Source organism: Oncorhynchus masou, chromosome 24, assembly GCF_036934945.1.
Source record: "Oncorhynchus masou masou isolate Uvic2021 chromosome 24, UVic_Omas_1.1, whole genome shotgun sequence".
NCBI lineage: Eukaryota > Metazoa > Chordata > Actinopteri > Salmoniformes > Salmonidae > Oncorhynchus > Oncorhynchus masou.
In genome coordinates this window covers 88,157,686-88,178,453 of record NC_088235.1, presented here as the reverse complement: position 1 = coordinate 88,178,453, position 20,768 = coordinate 88,157,686, and the positions used below count along the sequence as shown (strand labels likewise).

Genomic DNA, 20,768 nt, shown 5'->3' with positions numbered 1-20,768 from the left:
GGACTTTTACAATGAAATGTATTCACCTTTTGACCCGGAAATTGTAGTTTAAATCATGAACGCTTAATATGAATTACGAAAGGTCCTCTAGCTAGACGTTTTAAAACTTTGGGGAATTATCGCCACGTCTGCAACCCGTGGTCACAGCATATAGATCCTATTAAATTATTAATATAGGTTGTTCTAATTCCTAATTATATGGGCCACACACAATGATGTATATATACCCACCTCACCCAATTGTGTATATCTAGGCCTCACCACAGTTGGCAATATTAGGACTTTAGTTTTGTGCTTTCAAAATAAAAGCCCGAAGTAAAACGCTATGCGTATGATACGAATCAATATTTGTTTGCAATTTTGCATCGTGCATGATTTTAAGTTTTTATTGTCACCGGATACACCGGATAGGCGCAGTGAAATGTGTTCTTTTACAGGGTCAGCCATAATGTGGGCATTATAGTCATAGTGCATTGTGATACAAAAATATAACTACATCTGGGGAAAATATAAACTCAAGAGTGGGCTTACTTTTTATAAGATAAATAATATTATTATTTGGAGGACATTGAGAAATGTTTGGCGTCTATGTATATGAATGTAATGAACATTAAAATATTTAAAATAGAAAAATAGAAATCACTATTTGGAAGGATGCAGTTTGGAAATGTATTGACTAACTGTATTTATGTTGTATTGCGCAAATTTGGACTGTATAAAATAATATAGATTGTGTGTTTGTCCCTTTACAACTGGGACGATGTGGTGCCAATCGGTGCTGCTACGTCGACAGGAGAGCCACAGAGCTGAAAACCGATTGCTCGAGCTTCGCAGAGAGGGATGTAGCTGGGCAGGAAGCGCACAGTACAGGACACTCACTAGACATACTTCGTAGCTGTCAGAATATAGCTCAGTGTGTCAGTCACATCAGAAATATTACTTCACGTCATGGGAGAGATCATATTTGATCATATAATCACACAGCCTGGATGTTTTGTGTAACGGACACAAGAAGACGTGCCTGTAAAAGGAATTATTTATGGTTTGGGAAGGTTTTATGGGAGTAACTAGCTAGCAACTTTGCTGGCTCGTCGGAGGACATTTTGCAAGGATGCTACGGTGGATAAGGCAACAGCTGGTAAGTGAGCCTCTTTGCTAACTTGCTATATTTGCTAGTAAGTGTAACGTTACTTTGCTATTGAGAAAGACTTTGATGCACATAAAACAATATGATGTGGTTGTTTTTGAAGAGTTAAACATCCAACCAGAACTGGGTGCTGGTACCTAAGTTTGCTTAGTAGATAACGTTAGTCAGTAAGCTAGCTAGCTTGTTTGTTTACCAAACATTGGCGTGGCTAGCAGCGAACTAGCAGTAGGTACATGACGCCAGCCAGGCCCACTTATACATTCTACTCAAACTTATTTTGTCTGGCAAGTTTGTTCGCTGGTGTGCCTGATGATCTAGCTAGTAGTAGTTAAGCTGTTTTGACAGTAATAGTTATGCTAAAAACTAACCAGCCAGCTAGTGTACTATATATTTGGCATTGAACAGTTTTAGCCACAGATATGTAACGAGTCGTTATCAATGGTTAACTTCCTACTAACAAACTAGGAAGACATTCATTTTAGCCGCTGCATTGAAAAGCCAGACACGCAGGTATATGTTTAGAACTAGCCCAGCATTGCCGTTGTATCACGAAGTTTGCCTAAATCTTAGCCTCAACGCCTAGCTACCTAATTGTCTACAGCAGCATTAGCTAACTAAATCAGATTCTAGAAGGCTACGGCTAGCTAGAACATCTACTATTTTCTCTCAATGAATCAGGGTGAATATCCAATTCAAGATGAATTTTAATCAGTTCTATGGATTAATTGAAATTTGTATTAATGTGGCACTAACCGAGTCTTCATTTAGCATTTTTCAGAAATTCATTGAATTTCAATTAAACGTCCTGAATTGACCCTAAACTCAATAGTTAAATACATAGCTAGTGTACAGAAACAATCAAAACCAACTCTCCCCTTTTTGTCATGAATAATGAATGAATGCTTTTTTTAGTTGTGGTGCAGAACTAAAAAATCAGCCCGCTTGATGACCTAGCCCTAGTAGTCACTTATGGACTAACGTATACTAACATACTGTCTGCCACCCGCAGTAAGTGGAATTCAGACAACTGCTTAGCTTACAGTTCTTAATGAATACAGAATTTGAGAAGATTATAATGCAAGTGACTGCGCAGTGACCTTGATCTCATGTGAATGTTTGCTTTCAGGAAAAACAAGCGGCTGAGGGGAGTAGATATGAGTGATTTCATTGATATAAGTGTTTTCCAACTCCAGTCCTTTAGAACATCCAACAGTACACCTTTTTTTGTAGCCCTGGAACAACATTCCTCATTCAGCTCATCAAGGGCTTGATGACTAGTTGAACCAAATGTGCTTGTCCAAGGTTACAGTAAAAATGTATACTATTGGGTTTACTCAAGGACCAGGGTTTGGTAATGCTGATATAATACACCACGGAACATAACCTTCAGCCCATTCAATGAAAAGTAATCATAGAATGCTCAGGCTACACCAACCAGCCTAAACCACTGTATATCGGAATAAAATGACATGAGGTAATTTTCTTGCTAAATGGGAACGTGGCAGGGAATGCCCAGTCTGAGCTGACCTTTTGGAGCTATAGATTTGGATATTATGGCCAGGGGGGAGGGGGATGGCCAATCCTATCCCATCCCAGCTGCTGTTACCTGCACCACACTCAATCCCAGTCCTCACTTCATTAGCTTCACACTGATGGGGTGCCACTCACAGCTGTGCCATCAGACTGAGCCCCAGGATGTGAAAGACATTTTATTTTATCAGAAGGTTGTTTTTCATCATGAGAGCCATCTATAAGTTAGGGTATATCGATGAGTAATGGTAGTGCAGAGAGCAACAGTAGCCATTTCAAGTTTGATATTTTCCAGGACCTAGAAACCTACATTATATGATGACTACCTGGGGGTACAACTGTGTGAGGGATTTGTTTTTACTTGAGAAAATATTTATGTAATTGAGATTGTAACCTATGTCAGATTTGAAAGATTTTCAAATGCAGTAACCAATTATCCGCTTTGTTTTGGTGTCAACAGAAGTAAAACAGTCAGTTTTTATTTATTTATTTCACCTTTATTTAACCAGGTAGGCAAGTTGAGAACAAGTTCTCATTTACAATTGCGACCTGGCCAAGATAAAGCAAAGCAGTTCGACACATACAACGACACCGAGTTACACATGGAGTAAAAGAAACATACAGTCAATAATTCAGTATCAACAAGTCTATATACGATGTGAGCAAATGAGGTGAGATAAGGGAGGTAAAGGCCTTTTTTTGCCATGGTGGCAAAGTAAATATAATATAGCAAGTAAAAGACTGGAATGGTAGATTTGCAATGGAAGAATGTGCAAAGTAGAAATAAAAATAATGGGGTGCAAAGGAGCAAAATAAATAAAATTAAATACAGTAGGGAAAGAGGTAGTTGTTTGGGCTAAAATATAGGTGGGCTATGTACAGGTGCAGTAATCTGTGAGCTGCTCTGACAGTTGGTGCTTAAAGCTAGTGAGGGAGATAAGTGTTTCCAGTTTCAGAGATTTGTGTAGTTTTTTCCAGTCATTGGCAGCAGAGAACTGGAAGGAGAGGCGGCCAAAGAAGGAATTGGTTTTGGGGGTGACTAGAGAGATATACCTACTGGAGCGTGTGCCACAGGTGGGAGATGCTATGGTGACCAGCAAGCTGAGATAAGGGGGGACTTTACCTAGCAGGGACTTGTAGATGACATGGAGCCAGTGGGTTTGGCGACGAGTATGAAGCGAGGGCCAGCCAACGAGAGCGTACAGGTCGCAATGGTGGGTAGTATATGGGGCTTTGGTGACCAAACGGATTGCTCTGTGATAGACTGCATCCAATTTGTTGAGTAGGATATTGGAGGCTATTTTGTAAATGACATCGCCAAAGTCGAGGATTGGTAGGATGATCAGTTTTACAAGGGTATGTTTGGCAGCATGAGTGAAGGATGCTTTGTTGCGAAATAGGAAGCCAATTCTAGATTTAACTTTGGATTGGAGAGGTTTGATATGGATCTGGAAGGAGAGTTTACAGTCTAACCAGACACCTAAGTATTTGTAGTTGTCCACGTATTCTAAGTCAGAGCCGTCCAGAGTAGTGATGTTGGACAGGCAGGCAGGTGCGGGTAGCGATCGGTTGAAGAGCATGCATTTAGTTTTACTTGTATTTAAGAGCAATTGGAGGCCACGGAAGGAGAGTTGTATGGCATTGAAGCTTGCCTGGAGGGTTGTTAACAGTGTCCAAAGAAGGGCCAGAAGTATACAGAATGGTGTCGTCTGCGTAGAGGTGGATCAGAGACTCACCAGCAGTAAGAGCGACCTCATTGATGTATACAGAGAAGAGAGTCGGTCCAAGAATTTGAACCAGGCGAGGCAATCATTTGAGAAACCAAGGCTGTCGAGTCTGCCGATGAGGATGTGGTGATTGACAGAGTCGAAAGCCTTGATGAGAATGCTACCATAGGAGTGTCGGTTTACTGACTGCTCAACTCAGAGCATACTGAAATGTGCAAAGGAAACCGTATCTTACAACACTGTGTGAAACAACCTGTGGTTTACATACGTCTCAAGGCAGCCTTGAGCATTGCAGAGGGAGAGAAAGTGTGCAATTTGACATCTTATTAAGTTGCCATTAGTTTTTAATGAGCTTCTTCATGTTGTGGTTTGTTATTTAGAATTATTACAGCTCCTCATTCATTATCCCCTCCATGTAGCTGGGCTCTGGGTTTCCTTCATGCTGGTAGTTGCAGGCTTTGTTAGCGCATGAATTAACTTGATATTTCTTTCTAGGCATAGGAGGGTCATGTCAGACCAGGTGACAAAATGCATTTCATTGAAGTTGTAGCTTGTCACAGGTAGTAGGCAAACCTAACTATACTAAATACATTTTGTTTACCACTGTTTTGGTTACTACATGATTCCAAATGTGTTATTTCGTAGTTTTGATGTCTTCACTATTATTCTACGATGTAGAAAATATAGAAAAACCCTTGAATGAGTAGGTGTGTCCAAACTTTAAATTTTTCGCAGAACAAGGAGTTACTGTATGCAATGAGTTAGTAATTCCCTGGCCCAGACAGCCATATTGACACTTGTCTCTCAGAATACTGCTTAGTGGTCACACAATAATTTCCAGAAACTCTCTCAACATGCCTGCCTGGTGAAAAATATAACTCTCTGTGACATTGTCAGCTCACTCCCTCTAAAATTCTAGACAGCAGCACATACTGTATACATCACCTATGGTAACAGATGTTTGCTCACCAAGGAGGACAAAGACTGTACTTTTAAATGTGCTTGGGGGTTAACAGCAGAGGCAGATCATGAGATGAGAGCTTTTGCCTGGGTGCAGTGAACATGACCAAGATGGTGTGTGTGTAAGAGTGTTGTGCAAACACAAAGCCCATTGAGGAGGGCAGGCTGTGACGGTAATTGAATACATGTGTTGCTGTCTGGCCTCAGTGACGTGGCCAACTCATTCTCACACAGTGCAGGCAAGGAGTCCGTAAGCACCAGCCTATACGACAGAGTTTTACCTTGTTAGCTCGGTGATTCGATCTAGCAACCTTTCAGTTACTAGCCCAATGCTCTAACCACTAGGCTACCTGCCGCCCCCCTTGAACATTGTGTACAGAAATGTAATTTTAAGATAGGGCCAGCCTATAGCATTCTAGGATTAGTATTCTAGAGTTTGGGCCTCCCGGGTGGCTCAGTGGTCTAGGGCACTATATCGCAGTGCTAGCTGTGCCACCAGAGACTCTGGGTTCGCACCCAGGCTCTATCGCAGCCGGCCGCTACTGACAGGTCCAAGGGGCGAAGCACAATTGGCCTAGCGTCGCCCGGGTTAGGGAGGGTTTGGCTGTTAGCGATATCCTTGTCTCATCGCGCACTAGCGACTCCTGTGGCGGGCCGGGCGCAGTGCACGCTAACCATGTCGCTGGGTGCACGGTGTTTCCTCTGACACTGATGTGGCTGGCTTCCGGGTTGAATGCGTGCTGTGTTAAGAAGCAGTGCGGCTTGGTTGGGTTGTGTTTCGGAGGATGCATGGCTTTCGACCTTCGTCTCTCCCGAGCCTGTATGGGAGTTGTAGCGATGAGACAAGATAGTAAATACTAACAATTTGATACCACGAAAAGGGGGTTATTGACCAGCCCACTAGAGAAGTGTCATAGACTTAAATAGGCTAATTTGGTTTAACATATTCTGTTCAGTACAGTGCTTGGTCTCTGGCTGCAGGCTATATCCAGGCTATAATAATCTAGCCTAAGTGTTTTTCTGACAGATAATCAGGGTGCAAAATAGTGTTTGCAATCAATGTGTTAGTCCTCTTCACATTCACATTGCTATATTTAGAAAGGACCCAAGATCTTTTTCCAATATTCACTCCATGCACTCTGGAGAGCTAGATGTACCTACTTACATTTAGGAAGATAATAGATGGCATTTAGTTAGATGAACTTTGGCACCGCCATTTCCTGGTTGCTAAAATTCTAATAGTTTGCCTAATTTCAGTTTCTGACCAAGCAAGTATAGTGTAGATAATCATTATACCATCTAAACCCCTGTGAAATATCTTTCCCATAACCAAAAATATTGTATTTTCAGCCTGGGAGGCATAGAAATATTGCATAGAACAGATCTGCCGCGTAGACTTGTTTTCAATGAGAATGACAGATCTATAACTTTCATTTATATGCGAATTTGGTCAGGTCACCAAAGAAGTTATATATTGCAGCTTTAAAAGATGATCCATAATAATTGTAATCAGAAGATACTATTAACATGTAAATATTGTTAACAGAATAAATAGCAGAAAACTGCAGATGAAATAATACTGTAATTGAAAATTGCACACCCAATGTAGGCTACTGCCCCTAGAATATATTTTGTACCCTATGTTGTGATTCTCACCAAGTATGTTGGTGTCTTCTCACACTATTCAAACCACACAATTGAAAAAAAACGGCTTATGAAGCTCTCTTAGCTTATAGATCACATATTGCAAACAAATATTCTGAATTTAAAAACATATTTTAGAATTTCTGTGCATCCTTGACAATTATAGGCCTACCCCAAAATAGCACACCCTTTTTTCCCAGGAAACTGCACATCTTCTCTGTCTTGTGGCACCAATGTGAGAGTTTTAAGCAGGGGAACAGTGTTGCAGTAGTCTAGTGTGTGGTATGGGAAGAATGACAATGGAACCTGGGGAGCTTTGTGTTCACATTGCTTTAAAAAAGGGAAACGGACCACGGAATTCAAGCACACTGAACTCAAACCACCACTTGATGGTCTCACTTCTGAGGCTCTTTTTTGACTGGTCTGAGTTCATTTAGTGTTCACACTGCACAAAAAATAAAGCAAACCGCACTAAGTTCACAAAGATTGTCTGAAAGGGACAAAGTGTGAACACCCTAACTATTGAAAAACATTGTATAATTTTTCTGACCAGTCTCTAGATAAAAGTTGCCCATATTGGTTCTGAATGAGTGGTAGAAGTTTGACCTGTTCCTTAGCCCCTCCGCTCTCTCTCTCCTCCAGGGCTTTGACCCTCCCCATCAAAGTGACACCAGAACGGTTTACATCGCAAACCGCTTCCCTCAACATGGCCATTATGTCCCTCAGCGGTTTGCAGACAACAGAATCATATCATCCAAGGTAAGGCAGTGGTGTTGAACACCTAGGTTTTGTGTCAAGAGCAACAACAAATGTTCAAGTTACGCAACCATTTTATTTCAGTGCCAAACAACTCACACTTTGATGTTCTTGTTCTTTCCTCCCCTTCCGGCCCCCAATCCCCGCTTTAGTACACCGTTTGGAATTTTGTTCCCAAAAACCTGTTTGAACAGTTTAGAAGAATAGCCAATTTTTATTTTCTCATCATATTCCTGGTTCAGGTAAGGGCTTGCCTCAGCACCCCGTCTACCATATTTATAACTGTTACTGGCCTAAATACTATACTCTTACTAAATATTGTGCTAAAATTATTGCTGTGTGCACTTGAGCATACTGTGCCCGGAGGTCCCTAACAGCTAACCTTCGGTATTCATCGGGCTACTCTTAGAAGCCACACTTTGGTTTCTGCTTTCTGTGGCCGCCACTGTGTCCAATTCTAAATTTGTTGTTTCGTTATACTTAGTAAATATTCATGAAGCATTTTCTGCAATAAGAATGGCTTCAGCTTACGAATGGCCAGTGTGCTTTTATGTTAAATTAGGAAATAACACTATTGCCAACTGTTTTCTCCTTTGACATAATCTCTTTATTTTGCAGCTAATGATAGACACCCCCACTTCCCCTGTTACCAGCGGACTTCCTCTGTTCTTTGTCATCACAGTAACTGCCATCAAACAGGTGAGAGCAGTAACAGGTTTAATTCCTCTTTTCTTATCAACAGTAGATCCGAGAAATTGAATGTGGTTACTTATCAAACATACTGTAGTTTGTCTGGATGTCAGAATGTCTAGATGGTTAAATCTCATCCCTTCCACCATCACTCAGGGCTATGAGGACTGGCTGAGGCACAAGGCGGACAACGAGGTGAACGGGGCACCTGTGTTTGTGGTGCGCAGTGGCAGCCTCGTGCAGACCCGCTCAAAGAACATCCGAGTGAGTCACCGTGGTGTCATAATGAGTCCTGCCTTAACACTTAGCATACCCTACACCCACATTTCAGACAAAACGGCTACATTTCATGTAACTCCCACCTTTGGCTGGTGCTTTGTACTACTGTGTTAAAGATTTGTCAGAAAGCCAGGAATGTAAAACCAATGTACCACCCACAGTCTTAGGCGTTACATTCTTTGTTTAAATGTTGTTAGTCACTATTCCGTGTGAAATGTCTTCACTGGGTAGTTATTGAATAAGATGATTTGTTCCCAATTAACAAATGTTAGAGATGGCTAGCCAATGTTAAATATCAGCACTCTCCATTCATGTACTCTAATAATTCACAAGGTAAAATAAATCACACATTAAAGATGGAATCTGCAGTACGGCAAACACCCCAGTACATATTGTGCTCTTGTATAGCACGGGCAGTGATGTCTGAGGGGAAAAACTGTTTGTTTGCAGGATCTTCTTTGTTGTAATATCTCAAATGGGCGTGGCAGTTTCACCATTAAGTATTCTAGCTTTAAACTGCCAGAATAATATGTGATTTCAAGTGCTCTTTTAGTTTGTTTTTCTTTCACAGTTCTGCAGATGCAATGTGGCAGTTTTCACATGGGGAAATGTTTTCTCTTTTTAAAACCGTGCATGGTGGCATTCACTATTGAACTAGACTGTCTAGTCTTCAGAAAATATTGGATTCTGAGGTCGTGGATATCATGGGAGAGTTTTGCTCCTCATTAATCTGTTGTGACATGTCTGTCTGTGCTGTCTGCTCAGGTGGGGGACATAGTCCGGGTGGCCAAAGATGAGACGTTCCCAGTGGACCTGGTCCTCTTATCATCAGACCGAGCTGAGGGGACATGTCACATCACCACCACCAGCCTGGACGGAGAGACTAATCTAAAGGTTGGGCTTTTAATCTTCTGTCCCCACTCTCACTTTCTTTCTCTCTCTGAGCCCCTCCATGATAGCACTTGTGCAGTCTGAGACATCTCATGTTTTTGCCTGAGGCAATATATCTAATTATCTGCTTCTAATCAAAATGCTTGTCCCAAATAAGTTTTTTTAATCAATTTTTTTAAATTTTGTGAAATGTATTTTTTGTCAGTTTTTTTCGTGTGCAGCCTCTCTGTCATCAGCCTTCAGTTCCAGCTACTTGTATTTCAAATCAAATCAAATTTTTATTTGTCACATACACATGGTTAGCAGATGTTAATGCGAGTGTAGCGAAATGCTTGTGCTTCTAGTTCTGACAATGCAGTAATAACCAACAAGTAACCTAACTAACAATTCCAAAACTACTGTCTTATACACAAGTGTAAGGGGATAAAGAATATGTACATAAAGATATATGAATGAGTGATGGTACAGAGCAGCATAGGCAAGATACAGTAGATGGTATCGAGTACAGTATATACATATGAGATGAGTATGTAAACAAAGTGGCATAGTTAAAGTGGCTAGTGATACATGTATTACATAAGGATGCAGTAGATGATATAGAGTACAGTATATACGTATACATATGAGATGAATAATGTAGGGTATATAAACATTATATTAGGTAGCATTGTTTAAAGTGGCTAGTGATATATTTTACATTTCCCATCAATTCCCATTATTAAAGTGGCTGGAGTTGAGTCAGTGTGTTGGCAGCAGCCACTCAATGTTAGTGGTTGCTGTTTAACAGTCTGATGGCCTTGAGATACAAGCTGTTTTTCAGTCTCTCGGTCCCAGCTTTGATGCACCTGTACTGACCTCGCCTTCTGGATGATAGCGGGGTGAACAGGCAGTGGCTCGGGTGGTTGTTGTCCTTGATGATCTTTATGAACAGGGAGTACAGGAGAGTGCTCAGAACGCACCCTTGTGGGGCCCCAGTGTTGAGGATCAGCGGGGTCGAGATGTTGTTTCCTACCCTCACCATCTGGGGGCGGCCCGTCAGGAAGTCCAGTACCCAGTTGGTCTCGAGCTTGATGAAGAGCTTGGAGGGTACTATGGTGTTAAATGCCGAGCTGTAGTCGATGAACATCATTCTCACATAGGTATTCCTCTTGTCCAGATGGGTTAGGGCAGTGTGGTTGAGATTGCATCGTCTGTGGACCTGTTTGGGCGGTAAGCAAATCGGAGTGGGTCTAGGGTGGAGGTGATATGGTCCTTGACTAGTCTCTCAAAGCACTTCATGATGACGGAAGTGAGTGCTACGGGGCGGTAGTCGTTCAGCTCAGTTCCCTTAGCTTTCTTGGGAACAGGAACAATGGTGGCCCTCTTGAAGCATGTGGGAACAGCAGACTGGTATAGGTATTGATTGAATATGTCCGTAAACACACCAGCCAGCTGGTCTGCGCATGCTCTGAGGGCGCGGCTGGAGATGCCGTCTGGGCCTGCAGCCTTGCGAGGGTTAACACGTTTAAATGTTTTACTCACCTCGGCTGCAGTGAAGGAGAGTCCGCATGTTTTCATTGCAGGCCGTGTCAGTGGCACTGTATTGTCCTCAAAGCGGGCAAAAACGTTATTTAGTCTGCCTGGGAGCAAGACATCCTGGTCCGTGACTGGGCTGGGTTTCTTTTTGTAGTCCGTGATTGACTGTAGACCCTGCCACATACCTCTTGTGTCTGAGCCGTTGAATTGAGATTCTACTTTGTCTCTATACTGACGCTTAGCTTGTTTGATAGCCTTGCGGAGGGAATAGCTGCGCTGTTTGTATTTGGTCATGTTACCAGTCACCTTGCCCTGGTTAAAAGCAGTGGTTCGCGCTTTCAGTTTCACGCGAATGCTGCCATCAATCCACGGTTTCTGGTTTGGGAATGTTTTAATCATTGCTGTGGGAACGACATCTTCAACGCACGTTCTAATGAACTCGCACACCGAATCAGCGTATTCGTCAATGTTGTTGTCTGACGCAATACGAAACATATCCCAGTCCACGTGATGGAAGCAGTCTTGGAGTGTGGAATCAGCTTGGTTGGACCAGCGTTGGACAGACCTCAGCGTGGGAGCTTCTTGTTTTTAGTTTCTGTCTGTAGGCAGGGATCAGCAAAATGGAGTCGTGGTCAGCTTTTCCGAAAGGAGGGCGGGGCAGGGCCTTATATGCGTCGCGGAAGTTAGAATAACAATGATCCAAGGTTATGCCAGCCCTGGTTGCGCAATCAATATGCTGATACAATTTAGGGAGTCTTGTTTTCAGATTAGCCTTGTTAAAATCCCCAGCTACAATGAATGCAGCCTCAGGATGTATGGATTCCAGTTTGCAAAGAGTCAAATAAAGTTTGTTCAGAGCCATCGATGTGTCTGCTTGGGGGGGGAATATATACAGCTGTGATTATAATCGAAGAGAATTCTCTTGGTAGATAATGCGGTCGACATTTGATTGTGAGGAATTCTAAATCCGGTGAACAGAAGGATTTGAGTTCCTGTATGTTTCTGTGATCACACCACGTCTCGTTAGCCATAAGGCATACGCCCCCGCCCCTCTTCTTACCAGAAAGATGTTTGTTTCTGTCGGCGCGATGCGTGGAGAAACCCGCTGGCTGCACCGACTCCGATAGCGTCTCTCCAGTGAGCCATGTTTCCGTGAAGCAAAGAACGTTAGTCTCTGATGTCCCTCTGGAATGCTACCCTTGCTCGGATTTCATCAACCTTGTTGTCAAGAGACTGGACATTGGCGAGAAGAATGCTAGGGAGTGGTGCACGATGTGCCCGTCTCCGGAGTCTGACCAGAAGAACGCCTCGTTTCCCTCTTTTACGGAGTCGTTTTTTTTTGGGTCGCCGGCTGGGATCCATTCCTTTGTCCTGGGTGAAAGGCAGAACACAGGATCCGCTTCGCGAAAGTCATATTCTTGGTCGTACTGATGGTGAGTTGACGCTGATCTTCTATTCAGTAGTTCTTCTCGTCTGTATGTAATGAAACCTAAGATGACCTGGGGTACTAATGTAAGAAATAACTCGTAAAAAAAACAAAACTGCATAGTTTCCTAGGAACGCGAAGCGAGGCAGCTATCTTTGTCGGCGCCGGAAGTAAGTCATGGCTATTTGCAATAATGACATTAGAATGCAATGGGGGATGGAATCGCTTTCTCACTGAGGGGGTTTTAGCACCAGATTGGATTTTGCCTCTCAAGCAGTCAGTGATTCAGTGATTCAATTATAAATGTAAACCTAACAATTCTCGTGGCCTCTTTAACCTGTTCACCAGTAGACAAAGGCTGGTGCTGTAAGGGATGCATTCCTTTCTAAATCATTATAATGTACACTGCTATTTCTTTGCTTTTAAGGCTTACTGTCTCACTGTAAAAAGTATACTTCTATTCTATAAAAAGTGATATATTTGTCCCTCTCCTTGATTGTATCCTTACACTCTCTGTGGTCCTGTAGACTCACTACTCTGTGCCGGAGACGTTGGTGTCTCAGTCGGTGTCCAGGCTGGAGGCCCTACATGCTGTGCTGGAGTGTCAGCAGCCAGATGCTGATCTGTACAGGTACGGTACAGTCACCCTGCGCTCAATCGCCAGTCAGAACGCTGAGCTCTTCTTTCACTGACCCCGGAACTGAACAGGAATATTTATTATTTCTCACATTCACATTTCTACTGGCCGGAATGGAGGTCTTTTTTTAGGGTTGAATGACAGGACTGTTGGTGTTGCAGTTTCTCTGTTACTCACCCCACTCAGCAGAAATGCTTATACTTTCAGGTTTGTCGGGCGAATAACAGTAACACAACAAGGAGAAGAGATTGTAAGGTGAGATTGCAAAATTCGCCAATTCTAGTTTTTATCTGGGTTGCATGGGTGGAATGGCACATTGTTTCTATTTTCTGTTGGGAAAAAACAAGTTATTCTGTTGTATCATTCACTATTTGTCTCTGTGTCATTAGACCCCTTGGACCAGAAAACCTACTGCTTCGGGGAGCAAGACTAAAAAATACCAAAGAAATTTTTGGTAAGTTGCTTCTGGCTCTCATTGTTGCCATCCAAATTGTTGTCTGTCCTCAGTTATCCTCTGTTGAACTCAGTTTCCCAGTTGGTTGTTGTCTATGCAGGGTTCAGTAGAGTTCCACTCTTGATTTGCAGGTGTGGCAGTTTACACTGGGATGGAGTCCAAGATGGCCCTGAACTACAAGTGCAAATCCCAGAAGCGCTCTGCAGTGGAGAAGTGCGCATTAGGACATTTTGCATCTCGAAAACAACTCTGAACACTTCTGAGTTTCCTCTTCTCGGGTTTCAGGTTCATCTCTATGTACACCAGACAGTGTGTATCTTTGCTGTTTTTCCCTCAGGTCCATGAACACCTTTCTGCTCATATACCTGGGCATCCTGCTGTTTGAGGCGATCCTCAGCACCATCCTGAAGTACGCCTGGCAGGCTGAGAACAAATGGGACGAGCCCTTCTACAACCAGAAGACTGAGCAGGAGAGGAACAGCAGCCAGGTCAGTCACTGTCTGAGACTTTATTCACGCTGATACGTTATGGTCTATAACAGAGGATCTTAAATTTCATAGGATTCTTGGATACTTGTTACTTGCAAATAGTTTGTGGTTTTGGGGGATAATGTGTTGAAGGAGGTGGGAAGATGTATTACATTTTCAACATCTCTTGGTGTTGAAAATGCAGCAGTGGGTATGACTCAACGTATTGTGACAGGATATAAGCGAAAGTGCCTCTCACCCTGACAGTCAATAAGAAAGATGCTCTCCTCAAATCTCTGTTTGCTTTCCAATGAGGTCTCAAGCCATTTGTTGTGTGTTCATCTACCACCCACTTCCTTGTTGACAGATCCTGAAGTTCATCTCTGATTTCCTGGCATTTCTGGTCCTCTACAACTTCATCATCCCCATCTCGCTCTACGTCACTGTGGAGATGCAGAAGTTCTTGGGCTCGTTTTTCATTGGCTGGGACTTGGACCTCTATCACGAGGAGAGTGACCAGATGGCTCAGGTCAACACATCCGATCTGAACGAGGAGCTGGGACAGGTACGGGCACCAAGCACTTCGCTGTAGGTCTCAACGTCATAGCTGAGTTAGTTTGTGTGAGTGTGTAATGATCAGCCTCTGTTTATTTCTGTTCTAGGTAGAATACGTATTTACGGATAAAACCGGCACCCTGACGGAGAACGAGATGCTGTTCCGTGAATGTTCAATCAACGGTATCAAATATCAGGAAATCAATGGAAAGCTTGTACCTGAGGGAATGACGGATGACTCGCCTGACCGATCTGTGTCTCCTCTGGTAAACACCATTAACCTAACATATTGCCCAAGTGACTTGTGACAGTATTTATCCATTCACTGTCTGTCCATTCATGAAATATACAGGTTATGTCTGCATTTCTACCGATGTGTTATACTTGTGTTCATTGACTATCCTCCTGGCTTTGGCCCATCAGTGGTTTGATGACTCTAGGTACTGTACTCATGTCTGTCTTTGTCTCTCTCTGTCTATCACCTCTCAGAGTCGGGAGGAGTTGCTGTTCCTAAAGGCAGTGTCGCTGTGTCACACAGTGCAGATCAGCTACGAGCAGCCAGGCGACGGCCTGGGGGATCCCTTCTCCCACGCTAATGGCTTCTCCTCCCAGATGGAGTACTATGCCTCCTCGCCGGACGAGAAAGCACTGGTGGAAGCCACGAAAAGGTACCCAGGAGGATAGCTGTCATGACGTGCTGTTCAACCCATTTGTACGGTGTTGGTAAATAAAATGAATATCTATAGATATGACCAGTGCTGGTCTCCCAGATCTTTTTGGACATACAAGCACTCAGACAAATTAACATTTATTGAGACAAATGATTTTCAAGGTTCAGCACATTCCAGACCTAGCTGACCATGCATTACAGTTAGGATCATGTATGGGCAACAGTCTGCATGTTAGTATTTATGGTCAGCAATGTCACATGATCAAATTGAATTGCAGGATGGGGGTAACCTTCATTGGTAGCCACGGAGAAACTATGGAAATAAAAACATTTGGAAAGCCAGAAAAGTAAGTATAATTTTGTATGATTGAAGACTCCATGGCATTTGTGTAGATTATGAACCTGTACTGTGCATAACAAGTGATGTAATTCCTTGTCCCACAGGTTTAAACTACTCCATGTACTAGAATTTGATGCAAACAGAAGGAGAATGAGTGTCATATTACAGACACCCACAGGTATAGTGATTTATCTCCATATTAGACTTGAATGGCTCATTCATAAATGTTGTATTAGCATTTCATTACAGGAGGTCCTCTGTCGCTCAGTTGGTAGAACATGGCTCTTGCAACGTCAGGATAGTGGATTTGATTCCCGGGACTACCTATACTCAAAAAAATGTATGCACTTATGACTGACTGTAAATCGCTTTGGAATAAAAGCATCTGCTAAAATGGCATGTAATTAGATAGATGTTACCCACCTTTGATTTTAGTCCTGTAATGTGGTTTCAGTCAATTTCCCTGTATTTCATATCGGCCAAGACTGATTATAACAACTAATTTGCAATATATTTGGTCTATTGCTGTAGGGGAAAAAGTACTATTTACAAAGGGAGCGGAGTCGGCTATTCTTCCTTTTACTACAAGTGGAGAAATCAACAAAACAAGAGTACATGTAGATGAATTTGCCTTGGTGAGTATACCACATCAAATCATATTAGACTAGGAACTATTTCCAGCCCTTATGTGCAGCAGATTTTTACTATGCTGAATGCTGTCTTTTAATACCTGTACTGAAGAGCGCACCAGTGCAGCTGGGACACTTTCTGTCTGAAATTAACACATGGGTACTTGGTTGCTCATGGACACCCTCACATACCACATTTTCATTCCACAAGATTGGAGATACATTTCACACTTGTCTGAAAAAAGTCCCCACATTTTTCCATGTGTGGGCTCTCGATGGCGTATTTAAAATAAATAAATAAAATAAATAAATGTGTATATATATAGCACTGTAAAGATTACTTTTGGTCCTTTCCCCCCAGACTCCCCCACCAAAATCAATAAATCCTGCATCTTAACAGTCAATTTATCTAGACATCAGGATCTACTGAGAGATTGTTTTTGATGGCAGGTGTGTGGTTATTTGATATCGAGCCAGTCCCTGACAGCTTCTAATTTCTTTCTCTTTCCGCTCTTTCGTCCCCCCTCTCCAGAAGGGCCTGCGGACGTTGGTGGTGGCCTGCAGACACTTCAGTGTGGAGGAGTATGAGGAGGTGGACCAGCGGCTCCACAAGGCCCGCACGGCCCTGCAGCAGAGAGAGGAGAGGCTGGCCGAAGTCTTTAGCTTCATAGAGAAGGACCTGGAGCTGCTGGGAGCCACTGGGGTGGAAGACAAGTATGTCAACAACACTGTGGTGTATGTCTGGTCATGGGTTAGTTAATTGTGAAACCAAGCAATGTTATCTGAAAGGGTTGGGCTATTTGAACAATCGATCAGTAGAGTTTAACATATACAGTGCCTTCAGAAAGTATTCACACCCCTTGGCTGATTCCCTATTTTGTTGTTACAGCCTGAATTCAAAATGGATTAAATCAATTTTTTTCTGATCCATCTACACATAATACCCCATAATGACAAAGTGAAAACATGTTTTTAGATTTTTGAAATGCAGAAATATCTGTTTTAACATAAGTATTCATACCCCTGGGTCAATACATGTTAGAATCACCTTTGGCAGTGATTACAGCTGTGAGTCTTTCTGGTTAAGTCTCTAAGGGCTTTGCACACCTGAGGCATCATTTATCAATATTGCGTGGAAAGTAGTATTTTCGAACAGTTTCTAATGGAATTTAGAATGTTCGTATGCTTAGAAAAAGTAATTCGCACACCAGTACGAGAGAACCATTGATATAAATGCCAATTGTTCTTAACCTCGGTGCTCATGCAGGATTTTGGCTATTTGCATTTCTAAATGTCCCTAATTAACCAATAAGGGTCAGAATCATCCCTTTAAAGCCTGTGTGTAATATACAACGCTGTACCATGAAATGCATTGCAAGCAAAAAAAGCCACAGGAAATTTTTTTTTTTTCTCTGAGACTGAAATCGAAGTGCTAGTGTCAGTGTACTTCAAATAAGTAGGCAACACTCACCAATGAGCCATCCATCCTCAACAGCCCCCTCCTGTAGCCTTATAGGCCAACATTGCTGTTCTGCAGAATGAATTGAGTCGTGCGTATCACATGGCCACCGTGCCATCATATTCAGTAGCGTCTTTTGCGCATCAAATCAAATTTATTTATATAGCCCTTTGTACATCAGCTGATATCTCAAAGTGCCTAAAACACCAAACAGCAAGCAATGCAGGTGTAGAAGCACGGTGGCTAGGAAAAACTGCCTAGAAAGACCAAAACCTAGAAAGACCAAAACCTAGGAAGAAACCTAGAGAGGAACCAGGCTATGTGGGGTGGCCAATCCTCTTCTGGCTGTGCCGGGTGGAGATTATAACAGAACATGGCCAAGATGTTCAAATGTTCATAAATGACCAGCATGGTCGAATAATAATAATAAGGCAGAACAGTTGAAAGTGGAGCAGCAGCACGGCCAGGTGGACTGGGGACAGCAAGGAGTCATCATGTCAGGTAGTCCTGGGGCGTGGTCCTAGGGCTCAGGTCCTCCGAGAGAGAAAGAGAATTAGAGAGAGCAATATGTGCGGTGGCCAGTCCCCTTCTGACTGTGCCGGGTGGAGATTATAACAGAACATGGCCAAGATGTTCAAATGTTCATAAATGACCAGCATCACATAACCTCACATGCACATTAAGAGTGGAAGCTGTTTCTGTTCACATAGTTGCACTTGTTTTGGGATGGTGCTTTTATGGCAATGTGGGTGCTGTGTCTTTCTCCGTTTGTATTTAGGAACCCATTGATGGCAAAGAAACCCCTCTTGACTTCAACTTGTTGTGCGATAGTGTATGGAAATTGTATGTTACAGTTCGTTTTGCTGATGATTGCATCCAAAACATTATCTCATTGAGGGCTGTGAGATGCCAATCGGCCAGCACCGCGTGAAAAGTGCTAGTTGCCAAAAACACGAGGGTGGATGGCGCTTGGATGTGCACAGGAATGTCATGTTTGCCATTTTAAAGTAGGTCTCAAATCCTCACAAAGATCCTATAAGATTAGTTTGGGGAAACAATATCTGATGAGCCAATCTGTACTTTCTACAAAAAAAGTCCCATCTGTCTCTAAATACGCGCTCTCTGCGAAATGCAGTGTGTGCCAAATCTTCCAACAGAGCAAAATCAGCCTCTCATTCGATTTCAAAGTAGCTGTCTCTTATAGTATTTCAACAATGTTGTTTTCTTTCACACATGCCTCTAATTGAACTCATTACTGTACTTTATATGGATTATTATTGTAACAAGTGCACTGATGAGGTCAAATGATATGCTGCATGAATTCACAATAGAAATACAATGGAATCAAAAAATGATTTAACATGGCACTAGAGGCACATCACTTCCTCCTCTATTCCTTTCCCACAGATTGTTTACCTTAACAGATCATTGTGACTCATCACCTCCATGCAGCAGGAGCCTCCCTGGGCTGGGGGCTGGGCTTAGTCCTCCTGAACCTAATTCACTTAGCCAATCAAACATGACTCATGCCTTTCTGCATGCAGCCCTTGCAACGTGTCAGTCACCTAGTGTGCTGCTGAGCATAAAGACATTGCACACGTGCTGCTGGAATGAGATGGTGCTCTGAATTTTCGGATCTAGGCTCTGTTAAGATTGGTTAGAGGCAGATCTCTAGAAAGGATCAGGATCCAACATTCAAGCTAGTTTTTATGTGATTGTGTTAAGGGGCCTGTCAAAATAAAATGTGATTGGGCGTACGCATGCTCCAATAAAACAATAATGTAACAGGTTAACTGCCATCTGCATCTGGGTTGGTTTTGAGTACATCTTAAGGCGACTAATCATGTCTAAGCTGATTACAACATTTATTACATAGAATCCCTCAGACTGGTGTAGCTCCCTGTCAGTCACACATGCTCAACAGTGGCCATGGAGACACTGAAAATCAAATCAGTTTATTTGTCACATGCGCCCAATACAACAGGTGTAGACTTGGGGCTCCCAAGGGGCGCAGTGGTCTAAGACACTGCACCTCAGTGCTAGAGGTGTCACTACAGACAACCTGGTTCGAATCCGGACTGTATCACAACTGGCCGTGATTGGGAGTCCTATAGGGCGGCGCATAATTGGCCCAGCGTCGTCCGAGTTTGGCCGGTGTAGGCAGTCATTGTAAATAAGAATTTGTTCTTATTTAGTAAATAATTTCTTAACTGACTTGCCTAGTTAAATAAAAATAATAGACCTTACTGTGAAGTGCTTACTTGCCCTTAACCATCAATGCGGTTCAAGAAATTATTTACTAAATAAACTAAAGTAATAAAATAATAAGTAACGCAATAAAATAACAATAACAAAGCTATATACAGGGGGTAACGGTACCAAGTTAATGTACGGGGGTACAGGTTAATCAAGGTAATGTAGGTAGGGTTAAAGTGACTATGCATAGATAATAAACAGCAAGTAGCAGCAGTGTAAATAATCCAGTGGCCATTTGATTAATTGTTCAGCAATGTTATGGCTTGGGGGTAGAAATTGTTAAGGAGCCTTTTGGACCTAGACTTGGCGCTCCGGTACCGTTTGCCATGTTGTAGCAAAGAGAACAGTATGACATGGGTGACTAGAGTCTTGGACAATTTTTGGGGCCTTCCTCTGACACCACCTAGTATATTGGTCCTAGATGACAGGAAGCTTGGCCCCAGTGATGTACTGGGCAGTACAATCTACCCTCTGTGTAGCGCCTTACAGTCGGATGCCGAGCAGTTGCCATACCAGGAATTGATGCAACCATGCTCTCGGTGGTAGAGCTGTTGAACTTTTTGAGGATCCGAGGACCCATGCCAAGTCTCCTGAGGGGGAAAGGTGTTGGCCGTCCCTCTTTACGACTGTCTTGGTGTGTTTGTACCATGATAGTTTGTTGGTGGTGAGGACACCAAGGAACTTGAAACACCTCGACCTGCTCCACTACAGCCCCGTCGATGTGAATGTGGGCATG

At 42.8% G+C, this 20,768-nt stretch overlaps 1 protein-coding gene across 2 annotated transcripts in view; it reads left to right on the top strand.

The window, feature by feature from the left end:
- The first annotated feature begins 778 nt into the window (after nt 1-778).
- Nucleotides 779-20,768, top strand: part of LOC135512925 (phospholipid-transporting ATPase IF-like) — a 42,967-nt gene continuing 22,977 nt past the window's right edge. Inside the window, exons 1-18 of one of the 2 annotated variants that reach the window (XM_064935450.1) lie at nt 779-1,138; nt 7,651-7,767; nt 7,917-8,006; nt 8,383-8,463; nt 8,611-8,718; nt 9,499-9,627; nt 13,093-13,196; nt 13,410-13,457; nt 13,592-13,656; nt 13,788-13,869; nt 13,994-14,144; nt 14,491-14,688; nt 14,786-14,944; nt 15,168-15,346; nt 15,627-15,695; nt 15,793-15,866; nt 16,220-16,323; nt 16,850-17,031. In XM_064935450.1, the coding sequence (XP_064791522.1) occupies nt 1,112-1,138; nt 7,651-7,767; nt 7,917-8,006; nt 8,383-8,463; nt 8,611-8,718; nt 9,499-9,627; nt 13,093-13,196; nt 13,410-13,457; nt 13,592-13,656; nt 13,788-13,869; nt 13,994-14,144; nt 14,491-14,688; nt 14,786-14,944; nt 15,168-15,346; nt 15,627-15,695; nt 15,793-15,866; nt 16,220-16,323; nt 16,850-17,031 (1,967 nt within the window). In that variant the 5' untranslated portion in view covers nt 779-1,111. The remainder of the gene's footprint in view (nt 1,139-7,650; nt 7,768-7,916; nt 8,007-8,382; nt 8,464-8,610; nt 8,719-9,498; nt 9,628-13,092; nt 13,197-13,409; nt 13,458-13,591; nt 13,657-13,787; nt 13,870-13,993; nt 14,145-14,490; nt 14,689-14,785; nt 14,945-15,167; nt 15,347-15,626; nt 15,696-15,792; nt 15,867-16,219; nt 16,324-16,849; nt 17,032-20,768) is intronic. The other variant, XM_064935449.1, reaches the window with a different exon arrangement.